Genomic DNA, 20,742 nt, shown 5'->3' on the forward strand with positions numbered 1-20,742 from the left:
CGACATGTTTTTTAAATCAAAGAGCTATCTAGACGATGCCGTTTGTACCAAGAGTCACACGTGCCAATGACTTGTGTTTGGACATCAGATATTGCATTAGATTGTTGACATAGTGCTTACCGCAGCCATGAGCACAATATCAGGATTATTCAGAACCTTAGCTAGTTGCTAAGTAAACATTTTCTCTGTCTCACGTTACATTTGTATATTCCCCTTACGGCATCATTGCTATTTAATCGTAAGCTTAATGTGTAGATAAAACTCTAAGAACATCATTATATCCTAACGTCAAACAGGTAAATGACCTGCGGTATCAGTGATGGTGTCTCACCTTTACGCGCTATTAAATCATCTACATCATAAAACTCTTGAGAGTGGAACGCTTTGCTAACCTACACCCGGATTACGCATTTATGCAGAAAACAAACCTTCACTTTATAAGCCACCACTTCCTACACACAGATACGATGGGGCTAGCAACACCAGTGGGCATCAAAACTCCTTTAATAATTAGGTACACCTCTGCCTTCAACTGTGTTAGTCTGAATAGAAGTATGCACACTTTGCATCATATGATCATTCAGACTCGAGGGAGGAAATAGGGCCGAAGGTCTCTTTAGTATCTTTTGGCTGTAGGCATTCCTGGCTACTCGGAGATCTCGCTCTTTTGAGGGAATGGCTTTGTGAGGGGCAGGAGTAACCATGCACAAGGGAGGGCCTAGCCAATCAAGGGCCATGGTTAGCCATAGGAGTGGCGTGGCTAGCCATCGACAATGGCAAGGCTAACTCTTAGTGCCATTAACTGGGTTGGGAGGAGAATTGGGGGTTGGTGAGCACTGCTAATCACTGCTCCCCTGCCCTGGGGACCGAGGAGAGTGACTGAAGAACTGGGGAAGCAGTGCTTCACCTTGAGACTCCGGGACAACCTTGGAGAGTTCCTAGTTGGGGCTAGGTCAAAAACAAAAGCTATGAATGTCTGTAAACAATTATTAAAATAATATGAAACAGTCCTTAATTTTCAACAAAATCTAACAGCTGTATCTTTCATCCAGGTGCTATCGAGAACTGAAGATGTTGTCCCTCTTGTTGGACAGACCCTGTGGTGGGCATGAGCCAGCGTGAACCATCTCTTCATACTCCCCAGTGTCCCTTATTTGCCTGGTCAGTTCCAGGCTACAGCATATATCTGTGAAAAAGGTAGACTTCTACAGGATTACAAGTTTCAGGGAGACACCCTGGAAAAGACTTATGGAACAAGTGAGACATTTAATTGCCAAATGAATGATCGATTTAAGGATTAGTACCAGCGCAGGAACTCCTCATCAAATATCCTGGATAAACAGTCTCGCCCTACTGGTTTTCTATAGGACGTTTTTCATATTCTCCATGTGCCAAATTTATTCCATTTTATTTGATGCCCAGTTCCAGCAATGGGTCTTGATTTACATGTCGGTGTTGTTTGTTCTCATTGACTAATACTGTAGCTATCAGAACCTCAACCGTCCGCAATAATAATGTTTATTTTCTAATCATGAGCCGTGAATATAACAAATATCACAAAAAAAACTGAATACATGCACTAACTAACAAAATGTTGGTGATTGTGCCACATACAGTAGTTAATATAGTTACTTGCCATCTTTATATATACCCCCCCCCCCCCCCGTGTTTTGGCCCAGAGGAATAAGCTGTGGGTTTTCTGAGCCATGCGTGATAAAGTTATGCTACGTTTTAAGGATAACTTGGTCATGTCATCCTACACCATGAGATCCTTAATTTGTCTGGTAATAAATCTCTTGCTTCGGTCGTTACCTTTGTTAACGAGCCCCCTAAATCAAATTACTAAACTACTAAAAATTTACTTTTTCTCCCTTGCCTGCCGAAATACTTTCTAACATTTTTTACCCGAGTTCTTTGAAATGTTCTAAAGATGAAAAGGTTAATATTTAGCAGCGGTAAAATAAAATGAATCAATAAGAATAAAGATAAAAAAACATGTTGGGTAATATTTCACAATGAAGTTTCTACCTCTCTCCAGACTTGGTTTTTAACTCTTTACGAGTTGCCCTATTAACATGCCAAGGGTTAAGGGATGATACATACATTAAAGGCAATGCTGAATGGTCTTGTACAGTACAACTAAACAGTAATCGATGGTGAATTACAATTCAAGTAAGACCGCTACAGACTAGGACAGGTGTTTAATTTAGAATGACTAGGTGCATAACTCTAAAGGCTTACAGCCAAGGCCGCCATCAGGAATCTTGGGGCCCAGTACAGACCTAAAGCCTCTGCCCCATGTCCATCCCCTTGTCATGCCTATTGTTTTACCCATGTTCCACCCTCCTTATGAACCGTCCATAAGTACACTTTATGCTCATACCTGGGAACTGTTATGGTCCAGCTACCGGAAGCCCCCCCCCTTGCGGCCAGGACTACCTGCTGACGTCTGTGAGTGGTCCCGTGAGTTAGACACCCCCTTATAAGAGGGAAATGGGCGGGAAGTGGGGCGTGTCAGGACCCTGCTCCCACGGACCAGAGGATTCAGGTTGTCGAACCGTAGAAGCTGTGCTTCTCCCGGAGTCTGCTGGCAAAACCTGGAGAATTCCCAGATGGGCTTCTCCATGCTCCTCCAATTGTCCTGCTTTACGCTCCTCCTACTGTCCCAGCCAATTAGGTGCCCCCTGCTTGGCCAGGCCCAGTATTTACCCCCTGATGGCGGCTTTGCTGACAGCATTGCCTAATGATACATATCCCCAGGGACGGATGTAATCGGGGAAGGTGATTTCATAAGCAACAGCTTTGGATGTATTAGTAGTATACATTATATTTCCTGCGCCTTAAAATGGCTTTCTTCCTGTGAAGGGTAACTAATATCTGGCCACATGCTGTGTAAATGATTCATATAGAAGATCACTTTGCCAGAGCTCTCCTCCCTTACAATCTATAAGTGGCTGTATATGATTGTGTGTGCGCTACCCCTATGTGGTCTCAAAGATTCATCAGATTCATGTTCCCTGCCTAATCCCTTCAGGATGTGAACCTGTTGCTGGCGGTTTGCTGGTTTAGGTATAGTGCCAAATTAACCCAATGGGAGCCTTACTGGTTAGCGCAATGACTTTGGTATTTCGAACCAATGTGAATGCAGATGTTATAACGAACTGGCGTACATTACCGCTAACGGTGTTTGCACTGGGTATACCGGAGATATACCCAAAACGGACATACAATATCTGATTTTTTCTTTTCGGAATTTTACTGTGAAAAAAGAAATCGTTTATATTTCAAGTATCCTGCGAGTCACTCAGAGACATCACTAAAGACTGGGTGCTAATCGGTTTTCTGCTATATATGGGATCAGTGCTTTTTCAAGATTTACAATCAGAGAGCATATATATCACATTTATAATAGGAGGTGATTACTGGACGCTGGCGGAGATCTCATGACATACATACTTGGCCTAATGGAGATGAAAAATTAAGACAAAAAAAGCCGCGGTGTATTTTATTTTTTATTTTTTTTGCTTGAACAGAGGACAATGACATTTTCTGCTTCAACTAAATCCCGGAGTTATCAGTTGCTTCGTCAAAACATTCACGATGTGCTTGAAAACAAGAGCTAACGGAGAACTCAAAACCAGAAGACGCCATTGTTGGACTTATTATATGGCAAACACGAGCAAAGTTTGGATTCTTCTAAAATCCCGTTGTTTATTGACTCCAATGTGTCTTTTTTTTCCACTTATATCAGCTATTGATCAACATCCAGCTTTTTCTGGGTTCTACGAGCAGAATGACAAATGCTGAGCATCTCATCCTGGTGGCCCACAAAGGTTCAGAGACTTAAATGCATCATCAGACTCTTGGCTTCATGAATGTGTGTTTGTACGTTTAGTAATATTTTTTTTATTTATTAGCATCCTGATTTGATTTTATTTACCATTAACCAAGGGCCCAGGAAATGTAAGCAGAATGCTTTCTCTTCTATCTCTTGTGTAAAAGAAGCAGTACTAGATTGTCTAAATAAAAAAAGAAGCCGGGAGATTTATCAGTGCGACTCTAGCTGCCAAACCAGTGGTATTATGCAAAAACAATAAACATTTTACTACAGTTTCTATTTTTCTTAGAATTCTCTTAGAATCTGAAGTGCTCGGTGTTCATGCTGGAAGTTATAAAAGCGATCCATGTTTTAGACACCAATAGTGAGAAAGCGGCACAGGAAACGATTTGTTCAGTAAATCACGATGTGCTAATAATGTCTCTACCCATAGATGAAAAATAGAAGCAAATTAAACATAAAATAAATGAATTCCAAGATATTAGGGTCTCTATTTCTATGATTTCATGACCAGCACCACATTGATCAATCACTCCCCTAAACTTCTTCTGAAGTAGAGCAACACGCAAAGCATCTATGCCCATAACCCTGGGACATTTAAAGGGACTATATGCCCTAAAATCATTTTATAAATAAATAAATGTACATAGATCTTATTCCGGCAAAGATGTGGAGATTACAACACTAGGTAATCTACCAACCACAATGTAAAAGATGGAAACGCCATTGAATGAGTCCTCTCTACGTAGAGTAGGGACTCATTCAATGGTCCAGCTTATTTTATTAGACTCTAGCTTATATTTCCAACCAATTGTGTCATCGTCAGTAGTCCTCTGAAAAATATAGCGTCATTGTAAACGAAGTGACTTCACATATGACATCATACCGCAACTACTCCCTGCTCTTTAGAATTAGCTCCATCGCCTAAAAACAGCTTGATAACCGCACCAGCGTACTTTAACATGCCACGCCACAGTTGCTAAGGCATATTTATTGTAAAGAATTTCCACTGCCTCTTCCCTTCATACTCCAATCATTGGTGTTGACAAAAGGACACAGAAATCTCCAACCGTCAGGCTGAAATTTATTCTAAGAAATGTTTTTCAGAGCATGCCGCATGGCACTTTAACGGCCAACACAAACGCAGTGTTTTATGCCTTTTTTTTTCTCTTTAAAAGCTATGTTTTTGTTTAGGTAACAAACCCCCTTTCACATAAAAGACATACAAATAGTCATTACAAGTAAACAAGTAAAAACAGTCGGGAAGAGAACATTGTGAGCTTTGTGTGTTCGACTGTCTGGAATGACAATTTTGGGTGATTGATCTACTCGGGTGGGAGAAGACACAAACGGGGTCTTCATAATTGCATCTCGCTCTCATTTTTAAGCTGTATCTGCTCTAATGTTTGTTTGCCTATATGCACCATATAGGTCTGTCTGTCTATCGATCAATCATGTTCTCTTCCTGCTGTCATGCTTAATACCGGATCTTACCCGTGCCCATGATCCTAAACATATACGACTAACATGAAACGGCAGTTGAAGGATTTCTCCTATGCTTAGAATGAAATTTTTTTACATCCCTACTGATCTGTCAATGTAGCAGATTTATTTCTTAATATGAGATTAATTGTTTATATGACATCTTTGAAATTATTACTATTATCTTTTATTTATATAGCACCGACAACTTATACAAATATCCTAGAGGTCTTTGAAAAGTAGAATATACAGATTAATCTAAGGCGATAGGTAAAGAGGGCCCTGCTCGGGAGCTTATTATTTTCATGACACATATGCGCCTTATTCATTTCAAACAACGCCATTTGTATACTATGTATATACACCGTGTATATATGTATGGCTCATGGCTCTGTGTCTTTCAATGCAAGCATATATATTATATATGCATATTTCAAGTTAAAATTAACACACATATGTTAATTGGATGTGCCAATTCTGTCCCATGTACTGTATATGTTTAAGGATCTCAATATCTAGTACTGCTTCTTAAAGGTATAAACGTCAGACTGCGCCGGAAAGCTCTTGGTTACTTGGTACAATGTAAAGAAATGTAGGAAACATATCTTGGGAACAGAAACCTTCATAAAAAATGGCAAATGTTCTAATGTAAAGACCAACATCTATGCTAAAGTTCTTAATATGGAGGATTCCCCAGCGTTATAAAGCGTTATTATTTAGCATATATCACTTTGCACCAAAGTGGCTTTTCTTTTGTAAACATGGTTTCATGTTCTGTATCACCCCGTGAAGGTGGAGTTGACAGGAGAGCGGTTTCAGCGACTTGGCTTCACTATATATTATGAAGACCCAACCCCGGTGAGCTTCTGCTGCACGATGAGCTTGGCTGGCCCTGTATAATGTATAGTTAAATCGGTGAAATTGGTAAATTTCTTTCCCTCACCCTTAAATTATCCATCATCCAAGGCCAGCATAGCCCTTCCTGTTGGAGAAACCTGCTAGTGTTGACCCTTCATAATGAGAAGTGCAATAAGGCAATTGGAACCACAACTCTTCTGCCAACTCACCCTTAAGTGAATAAACCCCATGGCACCTATCCCTTATGTCAAATACCCTCTTCAGGTTGTGTAGCCGGTTTTCACATTAAAAAAGAAAGCTATTGTCACTTCTATTATTTTCTCACTGTTCTCAGTGGACAACCCAACTTGACAATGTCCCAAAACACCTCAGAAATTGGCTAGTTCCTTTCTCAATACCACAAGTCAACAAGGCCCCAAATCCCCCCCAGATCATTCAAGGTTCGATGAACAGGGGAATGCTATTGAATTCAATCTCAACATAATTTTATTTTGAGTTTCTTTAACAATTATGGAGAAATATTTGCTGAAGTCAATAGGATCCTGATAGTAATTGAGCTGAATGTATTTCTGACATACATACCTGGAGCTTTTCCTCTTCTGGGAAGTGACTTTGCATAGCGGCGGGGCTAGCCCCAAAAAGCCTATAGTGGGGGGGACTGGGTGGGTAGTAGTGGGAGGGAACTGGGTGGATAGCAGTGGGAGGGAACTGGGTGGGTAGTAGTGGGAGGGAACTGGGTGGGTAGCAGTGGGAGTCCGTGAAATGTGGGTGGTGAGGGGGCATGCCCACGTCGCTCCCCTGCCAAGAGAACGAGAAAACTAACCCGGAGACCCAGGGAAGCAGGACTTCGTCCAGAGACTCCGGGTATACACATGGAACGTTGGCATTCCAAAGGCTGACTTTTATCACCACATTGCTTCCCCCCCCCATGAAACTAATAGACTATTGAATTTTAATATATGACACCAAGAAATATGAATAAAGGGGAGTTCTAAAAAAAAAAAAAAAAGCATTTCTGCTCCTACCGTGTAAAATATTCAATGAAAACAAAAACTAAACACATGATGTACGTATAAATAAATCATAAAAAAAACGCAGTATTATCTCTCAGAAACTCATGTTATTTTTACATGGTTCAAATGTGATGTGCTTTGACATTTTGTATGTACATAGATGCATTTGCTGTTCTTACGTGCAAATTGAAGACGATTTTTTCATTCAAAATGGTGTTTGTTCGCCAAAAACAAAAAAAAATAAACATTAAAACGAGCTCTTATACTGACTAATGGGTAAGTGGTGGAATTCATTTTATGTTCTGTATAGTAACGCTATGTCAAGAGTGTACAGGAGAATTATTTGACATTAATGTTTTTATGGTTATAAATCATGCATGCTTTTGGTTTGCCTTTGTAGAAGGCAGCTAGATTGTTATCTATCCATCTATCTTTTATGTATATATATATATATATATATATATATATATATATATATATATATATATATATATATATATATATCTGCCTTTCTCTGTCACTATGTGACTCCTATGTAATTCTTGTCATTTATTTAATTCACTATATTTTTTAGATGCTTTTGTATCACACAGGAACACGTATGGAGCCCTAAAATGCAATTCCCAAAATTATGGGAAGGTACATTTTGCAATTTAGAACACAAAACAGGATACCAACAAAATCAAATTTTGACCTAATGTTTATGTTTATACATTTGTACTCAATTTATATATTATATATTTATTATTTAGTAATAATAATTTTTTTTTATTTTTTTTCCATGAAGTTACTCATTAACAATAGCTTCCAAAACCTTAAATCTCTTTTTTTTTTTTTTATTATTTTTAAATTGCTTTTTGGTTTGTTTTTTTAGGTCACAATAAAATAAACACAAAAAAAAACCCACAAGAAATTCCTTTACAATGAATGTATTGCCAATATTAAAAAAAAAAAAATGAATTTGATTAAAGCAATTTCTATTTTTCGGTTAGTTACACATATCAGCAAGATAGCATAATGTATGTTACAATTATGTTACAAAAAATGACAAAATTAAATGCAGATGTTAGACAATGTTCACCTAAAATATACACATTTTATAAAGTACTTATATAAAAACTCACAGCCACGTGAACACAAGTATTCCACTGAGAACACGGAGAACACTGCATGATCTCTGCTCTCAAATTTTTCTCCAACTGGATTTTTAAGTAATCCTCATCTATTTTTATCAAAATATTATTTACTGAACTAAATGGCTTTACAAGAAATTAATGCTATTTCAACTTTTTGGGACCATGACCATGAATCATCAACAGGAGATACAAGTTAAAAGATCTGTCCTAGAGAAGTTGGACGTTTTCAATTATTTATAGCTTCTAGACCAAGGTGACTCCAACGTAGACTTCAATGGCCATAGACTGGGACAAATACTTGTTTCATCAAACTTTTATAATATGAAATGTTAAAGTTGTGCCAGGAATATGAAGGGGATATTTTTTTATCAAGGATCACTGTCCTTCATCAAGCCAAAGGCAGCAAAAAACACACATAACGGGAATACGGCTCTCAATAACTCTGTCGCATACTTGGTCATCTCCAACATTTGGATTTAAGAAGCATGTTTTTAATAAACAGTTTTCATTTTCAAACATGGATATCTCTTTAGTGAGACATACATTTTGCTCTCTCTTTTCAAGGACGTGGTTATTGAGTCCCTTCACACAGAGATCGCAGACTTAAGCATATAATGGAGTGCTTAACATCTTATAAGAAACACATATCACGTAAATCACAAGAAGCTAACAGCTCAAAGATCAGCAGTAGGTCTGCAGCAACGTTGGTGTTAATGATTATTTTATGACGTAGGGGTGACTGCTTTTTGGTGGGACACTGCATCTGGTTAAGCTTCGCTGAGGGTTGTTACTGGGGGGGAATTCATAAAAGCTGAAGTTTTTTGGACCGGGCCTGAAGCAAATGAATGAACAGCCAGTACCGCTTATCTAAATTCCATGCACCCATCAATAAACTTTTCTTGACATTACTTAATCTCTCACATGGGGAACGTCCAAACCAACCATCTTTATAGAATATGTAGTACCACATCATAGAAGAACAAAATAAGCAAATTGCTATTTTACAACAGCAAATCATTTCAATGTAAATGAATGCATTGTTTATAATCCAAAATCATGCAGGTGGATATGATTCTGGCGTTTTGAAGGTGTCACCGACAACCACAACCGACTTGCCAGCTCCTGAGATCATAGCCACATTATCGTTTGTTAAAACTATCCATGGATTTTGTTCGAATTTCCTTTGCTTGAGAAATTTTGGGTACATTAAGAGCTTTTCTGTGTCAACAGAACTAAATTGAGTGGAATCTGTGATAAATCTTTGGTTACTAAGACTAGTTCTAAATATGATCCTATATCCCTTCTTATTGCACCTTTAAAATTGTTATTCTCAACGAGAATTAAAGGGATAATGTTTTCCTAATGCATATTTTTATTTTAATCTAGAAAGGCCATTACCATTTATCGAATATGACTATGAACTCGGTCAGAGAGCGGCAAGTCAACTTAACATTCAATGCGTTATGATGTGGAACATTTCACGTTACGATACTATTCTGTCCCCATTCGTTAACATGACAAATCTTTCATCATTCCATCCTTAACTTGCTTATTCTTTCTATATATATTATTCCTCCTCAGATATCACTTACTTTTTAGCTTACAAAGGAATTGTTTGCACGCTTAAGATTCGGTTTACCCGTTATCCATCAGAAATGGTGATTTAGTGAAACCCCATTAAATTTGAGTAGGCCTATAGGCCTAATTAGGTTCCTCCACTCTGACTGTGGCAGACCCGCAGATATCAATGCTGAGGATTATGACAGCTATGATAAGCTACGAAAATAACGTTGTCAATGTTATAGAAGTTTTTGGTGCTGTCCTAGTGTCTTGTAAAGGTGCTGTTCCACTGCCTGTGATTAAGCCAACACTCAAAAATGAAATAGAGAATTAGAAAAATATTGAAGGCCTAAACCATTTCTCGAAAAATGGAAAATGTTATCTTATGCATACTATTTAACCCCTTAAGGACCATGGGCTCTCCTTAAAACCATTAAAAACAATGCATTGTGAGCCCGGCTTTGTCATGAAGGGGTTAAGGAATGCCTAAATGTCCCTTGACACAAAAACAAACACTGATAGGCAATGTTCCATCTAATTTTTCTTAGTTGGCGTGCGCAGAAAATTTCTCTTGAGCAAAAATTTTCAGAGAGCAAAAATTTTGTGCGCACAATATCCGCGCCGCATTAAGTTCCAAAAAAATTATAATTTTTTTCTTTTTTTGGGAAAAACTGTTGTGCGCACAATTTTTGGACGTGTGCGCTCTCTAAAAAAGCTATGTGCGCGCGCACAAGCGCACAGCTTAGAGGGAACACTGCTGATAGGTTGTTGCCATTGACACAGAAAAGGATTCTTAAAAGTTTCTGTGTTGATTTCATGCATTTCACTGTTCAGGGGAAAGAATACAATGACAGAGCTGCTAATATTCATTTACTTAACATACTAGAGACCTTATATTTAAGCTAAGTGGGACAGCACCTTTAACACTTATGGTATGCCACCTACTGGGATTCCCAAACCATTTAAAGCATTAAACAAGATTGTATGGAACCCAATATAGCCCAGCCCTAAATGTATATCACTTTTAGAAGAAAAAACATCTAAATTGTAATACAGCCATCTGAGTGCTCAGCAACAGGTTGAATGCTTATTATAATTGTGTGCTTATGATTTAATTACTAATATCTACGTTATTCCATGTATCCAAAATATGGACTGCTGCAAATTGTGTTAAATTGTATATGCCATATTCTACGTACATTCATTATTTTTACGGTTACATTTTGAATTCAATTATTTTTTGTAAGAAGAGCCAATGCCATACCACGTATACCTAGAAACACTTTTACAATCTGTTTTCTTATTAATTGTAAAAGCAAAAATTGAAGACTTAGATCATCCCCAGTGTGTTCACATAAAATAAACCATTAGCGTGTTGCCCAGGCTCGTCGTAACTCATTCTTTTTGTAGCTTCCGAGTAACTCTTGAAAGTCACTTTCTGTTTAATACTGACAAGGTCGTTCCACCGATACGTCATTAGAAAGGTGCAGCACGTGGGGGTGTTTGAAATCACTGACGTTATAAAGTCTCATTTTACATGCTAGCGAGATCCGAGGATTCCGACACGCAAGTCGAGCTGTACGAAGCAGGAGAAGTCCTATGAGGTTGCTGTAAACAGAACACTTCCACAGTTATAACGATTTAATGATGCAGCCCTTCAAACAGCATTACATTAGTGCGCTGCGTTCCACGGAGATAAGTCAATAGGATCTTTTTTTTTTGTCCATCTTCAGGCATATCTTGAAGCAGCTTGGAGACAATGGTGTCCGGAATGCAAGGTCACTGGATTACCGGCGCCGAGCGGTCATTGGTGATGGTGCGTTTCAGCTTGACGTGGGCGAATGGGTTGTTTCTGAAAAATAAACACATTCAAAGCACGTATACGTTAAAAGAGTAAGAATTGGATAATATTGTAACACCACCCATTCTTTTTTAATAAAAAAAAACCCCATTCGTTTCATTAAAACAAGTTATTTCCCGTGATCGCTATTTAAGGTTATTGTTGTCCTTGCCGGTGGGAATCACTAATTATGTGGAAGGCCATAGCCCACCACCAAACCACGAAATACACCAACATTCTGCCATGAATGCATTTTTTTATTAAACTGATTGATCGATTATTTTCAAACCATATAAATAATGGGTCCACTGCTTGGGATGTAAATATGCACTTTCTATATTATATATTATATATATATATATATATATATATATATATATATATATTATATTTATTATTTAAAACAACCATGCAATTGGTTTTAAAATATTAATGGTTTATCAGAATAGTCAGAAAATGTATTTCATTTATTATACACTTTGGTTTTACCTGGAAGGAGAGGAAGATGGGCTTCCAAATTCATTTGCAAGCTAAAAGAAAAAAAAATAGCATTGACAGACAATGTATTTCTTAATGGACCGCTATGATTTATGTTGAAAATTAAGAACAGTATAGATCTTGATTTTTTTTTCATGTAAGAAAGACAGGTTTTTCAGAAGTAGTGACATCAGATGATGACATCACTTTGTCTTGGCGTATTTATTTACATGTGTGTACCAAGCATCTCACCTGCACCAGGTCAGGGTTGATCATGCTGTATGGTCGCTGTCGGAAGGTACTGGTGCGAGGCGACGGAGCGTATCTCATTGCATCCTTTCTGATGCTTTCAGACTCGGAGGGTAATATTCCCACTTTGTCCAGGTTCCCAGTGCTGCTGCTGTTTAACTTACTTAATGGGAAACTGCAATGTAAGGAAAAAGGGCCATTTAAGAATAAATACAGAAAGCTAGAGTTGTAAACTTATGGCTATAAGCAATCTTATTTGGCTGTGGGTATATTGTATACCTGTACTTGCCAAATGTACCCATCGGAGAGGCATGCAATGCTGTACAGAGCACCTGTCTGGCATTTAAAGGTCTAAGTATCCAGCCCACCAAGGAGTTTCACAGCCAACCAGACTTACACTAGCCATAAGTCACACAGGACTAATGCCCAACTGGCCACTGGATCAAGACCTAATTTGTAATAGAACGGTAGAATGTAAACTATGGATATTTGCCCTTGGCATTTTTATGGTCCTATTCTCATCCTGTTGCAATCTTTTGTGTACAAGGAGAATGCACGGAGAGTAATAGTGTTCAATCACAAAGTGGATCCAGTGACAGTGTAACTTATGAGGAGCTCTCCCAATCTCAGTATCCAACTAATATCTGTTCCAGAGCCAGAGAATAATTTGGGGGTTGTCAGTTCAGATACCTCCTAACCAACCCAATTTTTGGGCAATGTCCTACAGAGTTGCCCCACCGTCATGCTTTTGTGGGAAGGGTGAGAATAAATTATTTACCCTCTATATCTGAACTAAATCATAGCTCCGTGATGGGAAAGCAAATGTTTTTGCACAAATAGACATTCATCAACAAATAAGGAATTTAAGTTACTCACCCGGAGTTGGGCTTCTCTGAGGTTTCTGCTGGTGGCAATGGGCGAGTATAGGAGAATGGAAACCAACCTTTCCTATTAAAAGAAGCCATTATTAAATAAAACGATGAGTTTCATAAAATACCAAATACTAAATTGTAGAACTTAATAAAGATTTTCTATACATATTGTGACAGAAAGCAGGGGATGATAATGGAGGGAGTGTATTTATCCCCTTATATTTTGCAGGGTGGTTACCCTCAATAGTTTCTACTAGCCCCAGGGAGATGTCTTGTCAAATAGTGGAATTGTTGGATGTCTGTTATTTGTGTATTTTGGGTCCCTGGGGTGGAGCATTTGGAGAGTGGCCAGTGCACGGATACTCTCCTAAACACTCACCTGTTTCCACTAATTAATGGGAGAGGCAGTTAAGTAGCCTCCTGATCTGAGAGCAAGAGAGATCATTTGGCTTCCTGAGAGACAGGGAGAGAGCTGCCAAAATACTGAGTTCTGCCAATATTGCATATAAACTGTTATTTTTTGTTTGTTGGGAACGGATAAGCCGTCCAACTGTAGTTAGGTTGGAGATCCGTGTATTAGTTAGTGCTCACAAGAGCAAGGCTTTTTGTTTTGATTTATTTTTTGTTATGCCTGTGGTGAAAAATAAAAACAGGCCCAGCCTTTTATTTTACCCTCCTCGTGTCTTAAGCCGTCTCTGCAGCCTGGTAGACTGTGTGTGAGTAAAGATTCCCAGACAGAGTACCAAGTAAAGGGGTATTGTGTCACAATATATATATATATATAGATAGATAGATAGAGAGAGAGAGAGAGAGAGAGAGAGAGAGAGAGAGAGAGAGAGAATGTATTATTCATTAGAGATTCCTGTCATTCACATTATCTTCCACTAGAGGGCAGAGATGCTCCACTAATAGCGCAAAAGTTTATCCAACTTAATATAAACAGACAAAGCATCACGCATCCTCATGACATTCATGGATCAACCTTCATTTATGTATACAAAAACCAAAGAATTATGTAATATTATAGTTTCATATTTATATCATACAAGTTTAATGAAAGCGGGATGAAAAAGGGATGTTTTTATAATAATGGGAAACATAATTAAACATTAACCCCTTAATGACAAAGCCCGTACATGTACGGGCTCAAAATGCATTGTTTTCAATGGCTTTAGGAACCGCCCATTGTCCTTAAGGGGTTAAGTAAAATATTAATAAAAATAAACATATAAGTACATAAAAGTATGTGCTAACTTTGTCTGAAAACCTAAATAGTTTATTACATTATTATAAGATACATGACCAGATTAAATAAAATATATATTTTTTTTGGTAATGGGTTCTATAACATTTGCAGCAAAATAACTGTAATTTCCTATGATTGACCATATGCTGACAGGTTTCTAGCTGGGCAGATCTATGACATAACATTCACGACATTGTGCATACTTTGGATAGTAGGTGTCTTAATGAACAAACAAGCATTGACATTTAATAATTTCTATAGGCTTAGGGGTAATATCACACCCTCTATGAATGAAGTTAAGTTGTAAATTAGCCTTGTCAAGGGTATCAAACTCACATTTTGGTAGCTTCGTTCTCTCCATAATGCCAGCCATCCCTGGCCTCTGGTACAAGCAGAAGAATAATATCGCCTTCCTGGAAATTGAGAAGGTTGCTGTTCTCCCCGGCTGTGTGTGAGAAGACAGCTTGCACTCTACGTCGTTCCACACGAGGGGGTAACACCGATAAGGGGCTGATTCGAGGTAGGGTCTTATTTTCCACTAAAACCAGAAATAAAGAAGATTTTACATTTACAAGACACCTCGCCAAACTACAATAGAAAAAAAGCTTTAGTTTAATGGAAGCCCTCTATATACAATCAACGGGGCCAAAAAGCATCGCTGGTGTCAGGCATTTATTTTGGCAGGGGTTGTGAAGAGTCTGAATATACTGAGAGAGAACCTGAGGCTTTCTTTTAGTTTTTAGATCAGAATCAACGCGTGCTTAGATTCAGAACATTCCAAGTTCTTCTAACGTTTTAATGTTCACCCACCCCTAGTTATTTAGGCTAGTGTATATATATGATTTCTTACTGCGGTTGATGCAGGGGTTAACAGAATTTTTCATAATTCTGTAGCTAAACAAAAACAGAGGAAAGTAGATTTCCAAGGAGAAGAAATTTTAGAACAAGAGGTCATAGTCTAAAACTAGAGGGTCAGAGGCTTAGGTACAATGCAATAACTTTTCCATGGCTATGAAGGAGATAGGTAAGTGGAACCTCAACCAGAAATGATAGAGGTTAGTACACTGGGGGGATTTAGACACGTGGGATAGATATAAGGTTAGCCGGAACCTGAGACAAGATGGGACTGACTAATGCTCAAGGTTGTTAAAGGAGCAGAATAGATGAGTCAAAAGGTCCTTATTTGCCATCATGTTCTCTATTTTCACCGTTGACCATGAAGTCTGCCCATGGTAGAGCTAATAATAAGGAGAATATTTCCTGGGCTGCTCTGGAGCCAATACCTTTAAACAATCACTGGATCCTTTCAGTCATAGGCTATTTAGTTCCTTTTCAGAACGAGTGTTGGAAGGATTGGCCGTGAATATTTTTAGTGATCTACTAAATGTATTTGGCTATTAATATTTTCCGAGCTGTCTGGATGTGCTTGCTTTAGGAAGGTTCCCAGCAACCTGGTGGTTTTCTAACACCAATCCCACTGGTTATCAACTGCACCCAGATAAAATGGTAATATTTACCCTCCCGTCTCCCACCTATCAACTTCAACGTGCGCCTTCATACTGCACTTATTATTCCATGGACTTTCTCGTGATGCTCCAAAGATATGAACAATACTAACATTTTCCAGACTACCTTCCAATAGCTTCTGCTACTAATGAGAATGAAATATGTAATAAGAGTGATTCATGCGCTATTATTTTTTTTCATCTATTGATTCCAAGGTATAAAAATTATTTCTGCCATTGAAAGATGGCTACTTCAAAATTATAATAAGAATTATATAACTTGCAGGCAGGATCTTCACTAATATCCTGTTTTGTGCCTAAAATGAAGATCTATATATGTTTTCTTCTTTCTAATTTCTTTCTAATATTCAGTAGAGTTAATTGGCCCAGCAAACAAGCCATTGTTTTATAATAACCACAAGTTCCAAAGGTTCAGCGCGTAAGACGTATAATCAGGAATCCAGATGGTAGGCAAGGTACATTTGGCTGATTCATTGTCTCCATTACCGAGATGTATTAAGCCTTCTTCCTATGTAACACTCACTCAGTAGTCCCGTTAGGCATAAATCTCTGGATCTCTGGAGTTCTCAGCTGTGTTAGGGATTATTTTGGCTCCTACTAAAGTAAGCTATGGCTCAGTGACTGTCTGGGACAGCTTACACCTTTTCCAAACGAATGTCTACAATCCATATCCTACCAACCAGATGGCTCTTCACATAACCCTATTGTTACTCCATGAAATCTATGAGGTATATTAAATTTTTACTACTGACCGGCTTCAGGGTCGTTGTAAATTAATTTGTAGTTCATCCAATGGCCAGTTACCTAATACAAAATTATTGATGGACCTGGGGCCTCCAGGTGAAGCTCTTCCCCAGGCTGCCAGGTCAGCTCCTTTCTTCAGGCAGAGGAGTAAATTGTCCATGGCTGTTTCCCAGCTTCCCTCTGCCTACTTCCCACTCCCTAAAGTCTGTCTAGGGCTAGTCTCGATCCTATGTGCTGCCAGCCACCCCCAAAAACATGAGGTCTCCAGGTAGCCTACTCCAGGAAGTTCCCATGTCTCATTATTAGACATGTTCATCAAGTATAGTACTGCAAAATATGTTGGCGCTATATATTATATGTATATAGATATTAAGCAAATTTGGGAAAGTTCTATGTTTGATGACTAATTACTTTAGTATATATTTATTAGGGAAATTGGAAAACAAATGTGCCTTTTTGCCCCTGTAGCAAATAACAGCTACATATGTTCTAAATAGGTGTAAATATTATGTATTTTGATGTTTTTAAAGGATAACTAACACTTATCTAGAATAATAGCTATAAATATAGGTATCATTATTTAGTAAGTCTCATAAAAAGGAAATATTTTTTATAACATCATTTATTGTTTCCAAAATAATATTAAAATGTTTGCACTTACCCAAGGTGGCCAATCTGTTCTCCGATGCAGGTTTGCGAGGCATTGGTAAGGTACAGGAATACATCTCATTCACCTTTGGGGGTGGTGGTGTCGGGGAAGATGGCGGACCTTGTTGTAGAGGAGTCACTTGAGTAGGTGATAATGAATCCACAACAGTTGGGTTCCCCAGATCACGCGAGGGTCTAGTACGATGGGTCTCACCATTTGGAATAGGAAGAACCTCTTGGATGGACATGCGCTGTTAAGAGAACTTTGAGTGTTAACCCACTGGTGTAATTTGGGCCACAGTGCTGGAGCAGCCTGCATTACAGTATTTCTAAGACTAAATATAAAAATTGGCCCCTGATAGCAGCTGTGAACTCATTCCCAGAGTCTCCAACCTTTTAAAAACCCAGAATACACGAGGGTCGTGGGCCTCCTCCTTCGGTCTTAATAAACTTGGTCGTTTGACAGTGATATCATGTTGAGATATCTATCAGATTTGGCAAACCCAACCAAGAAATACAGTGACATTACCACGATGGGAAAACAGAAGTTCTATGAGATCTTCTAGAACCCTACGAGGGACAGCTGCAACGCTACAATGTTCCTGACACCTTTCACAAACAGAGGAATATTACAAGTATACCCACTCCTGCCTGTCATATGTATTAGTGTTCTTTATGTATCCTGGTTCGTGGCTGTGATGGGAACGTATATTCTGGAATGACAACTGGGACAGGGGGTAACAAATGTAAAGATATTTTGTGAAGGACACTATAAGGCATTACAGTGGCTTTTTTCTCTGTGTTGCTGTGGGTTCTTGGTTTCCCTTTCTTTCCCTGCCCATGTTCCGCGTATCCTTTCCATGTTCCGGGTTAAATGTGGATGGAGATTATACATGGATTGAGCAGTAAGAGTCAGGCAGAAATGCTGCTTCACCTGAAGGCATGAGATGAATTACAATGAGAGAGCATGCAGCAAATGATGAGAGGCCAGCTACATCATCACCTCCGTACCAGTGCAAGTGTATTACAACAGTGCAGCGGGAGAGAGGACGGCGTAGGATTGAGGGCAAAAAAAGCGCCTTCTTCCTCATTTATTTAAACCATCTGTACTAGAGGGATTAGGTGGCCATTGCGGTATAGTGCATTTGATGGCACAATAGTTACAGTTAGAGATACAACAGGGAGGGAAATTACAATTACAGGAATAAGACATGAATGGAAAAACAGAAAGAAGTCTTGGGTGAATCTATAGTTCTAGGAGTTCTCAGTGACTCCTGTGATGGCCGATTCCCAATATCAATGGGTACTGTCAATACTAAAACCCCTGGGGTAGGGTTGCCATAGATATTCACACTTAGACATAGCATCTCTGTGAAATGTCGATGGTGGTGAGAATGCCCTTTGTAGGTTCTCAATCCATTAGAATGTTGAGGGTTTGGTGGTGGATTCCAGGACATGGCACCTAGACAAATAAGTAAACACCAGGGCAACCCAGTAATGGGAAGCAGCAAATGGGATGGTTACGGCTCTACGCTAGAGTGAGACTTGCCATTTTATCATGTGTTGGATAAGCTGCTGTGCACCATGTGTTACATTAACTTGAAAACAGTAAAGTCTTGTTGAATTTGCACCATGTGCCTACCCACAGGGAACATATTGTCCTTTGAGGATGTAACACTGACTGGGTAATGATTGCTCATGAAACTCCTGCTGCACCATAGACCATTCATATCCAGCCTATGCCTGGCTGATGTGATGGGAGTGGCGGCCTAAAACAAGTTTGGGTTCCTAAAGGTTATCTCATTGACGTTAAGCTCAAATGGGCTTTGTGATAGAGATAGCTAAAGGAGTAACGGCAACAATATATTCTTAATTTGAAAAGGAAATTAAACTGGAAGGGATGTAAAAATGAGGATTAACTCACGATAAGAGTTGCATGTAACCTCCAGCAATGACATTTACTTAATAGATTTAATTTTTCTGTTCCTATAAATTAACTTGTCCATGTGATTTGCGTTATAGTAAAATTTCTCGGCGACAATCAGTCCTTTCATTGAAACATTCAGATCATTCCCACTAGACTAGACTAAGCACTGATACGTTTCTTTTTATCGATTGGATAATAAACATGACAGATTCCCTTTTGTACAATATACCTACTGGGATTTAAATAAAGTGGCGTTGCCAAACCTCTATGTGACAAGTAAATGTTTATTTATATAAATTTGTATATTGAACTGGGTTACTTTTCATTAACCCTTGGTACACCGTACTCACGTGATTTAAGGAAAGACCTCCTCCGATGAGTGGTGCTAGCTCTGGTGGTACCTCCAGCGGTTTGGTGCTTGGCACCGGATCTGAGATTACTGGCTCCGCAGAGTTGTTGGCAGTTTGTTTTACCAGAACCAGGGCTCGTTCAGGAAGTTTGGTGGGCTGCGTACATGACTGCTGCCACGAAGGAAGCTTGGCACTTAGCAGCTCCTTTACCTTTAAAAATCCATCAAATAGTTTAATTAAAAAATTGGCTTGAAAGAGAGGAGATCAATGCTACATTTTGAAACAGATTCGGTTCTTAAATTCTAAATTGCAATTTACACTCTAATATACACACTAATATACTGTATTTATTATAAAACTATAGCATTATAGCTCAAGTATTATAACCATACCTGGGGACATCCCAGGCAGCTTTTAGTGGGTGAGGAGTGGGATGAATCCAATCACTGCTTCACACCTCGGAGAAAGAAGAAACTGACCCAGAGACCCAGGAAAGAGTCGCTTCACCTGGAGACTCTGGGTCAAACCAAGAGAGTTCCCAGGTATGATCGTTCATTACATGATCTTGTTGCTGATACATTTTGTAGTAATACTGGTACCACATTCTCAAAAAATATTTTTTAGCTAATAAAACATTTTATGACATTTGCCAAAAAAAATTTATAACACGTTTTATTATGACCATGGTCAAGTGTTACAAATCGTAAGGATTATGAATTGTACAAATTACATGTAAGACACTGCACGATTGGCAATTAAAGGATGGAGTTGTAATGAAGATGTGTAAAATAAAACAAAAAGACAAAGCAAACACTAGTAGAGAAAGTCAGAGTCACTTTCAGAATTACTAAATACATAAAAGTATAGGAATAAAGTTACCCCTACACTACTAGCTGAACGGAGGTAATCTTTTGAACTGTAAACACTAATCATCAAACAAAAATCAGGTACAGGAAGTTTTAATAAATTTTGTAAT

At 38.6% G+C, this 20,742-nt stretch overlaps 2 protein-coding genes across 2 annotated transcripts in view; one reads left to right on the top strand and one right to left on the bottom strand.

Annotated features, from left to right (window-relative positions):
• The window catches only part of LMTK3 (lemur tyrosine kinase 3), a 31,986-nt gene extending 30,434 nt beyond the window's left edge, over positions 1-1,552 (top strand). The window contains exon 16 of the mRNA XM_053451873.1: positions 1,053-1,552. Within this exon, the coding sequence (XP_053307848.1) occupies positions 1,053-1,069 (17 nt within the window). The 3' untranslated portion in view covers positions 1,070-1,552. The remainder of the gene's footprint in view (positions 1-1,052) is intronic.
• A 9,579-nt stretch (positions 1,553-11,131) lies between these two features.
• The window catches only part of LOC128470051 (brain-specific angiogenesis inhibitor 1-associated protein 2-like), a 40,136-nt gene continuing 30,525 nt past the window's right edge, over positions 11,132-20,742 (bottom strand). The window contains exons 8-14 of the mRNA XM_053451876.1: positions 19,767-19,976; positions 17,503-17,740; positions 14,908-15,109; positions 13,330-13,401; positions 12,457-12,628; positions 12,217-12,257; positions 11,132-11,739 (exon numbers count right to left, since the gene is read on the bottom strand). Coding sequence (XP_053307851.1) covers positions 11,667-11,739; positions 12,217-12,257; positions 12,457-12,628; positions 13,330-13,401; positions 14,908-15,109; positions 17,503-17,740; positions 19,767-19,976 — 1,008 coding nt within the window. The 3' untranslated portion in view covers positions 11,132-11,666. The remainder of the gene's footprint in view (positions 11,740-12,216; positions 12,258-12,456; positions 12,629-13,329; positions 13,402-14,907; positions 15,110-17,502; positions 17,741-19,766; positions 19,977-20,742) is intronic.

Source organism: Spea bombifrons, chromosome 12, assembly GCF_027358695.1.
Source record: "Spea bombifrons isolate aSpeBom1 chromosome 12, aSpeBom1.2.pri, whole genome shotgun sequence".
NCBI classification, from domain to species: Eukaryota; Metazoa; Chordata; class Amphibia; order Anura; family Pelobatidae; genus Spea; species Spea bombifrons.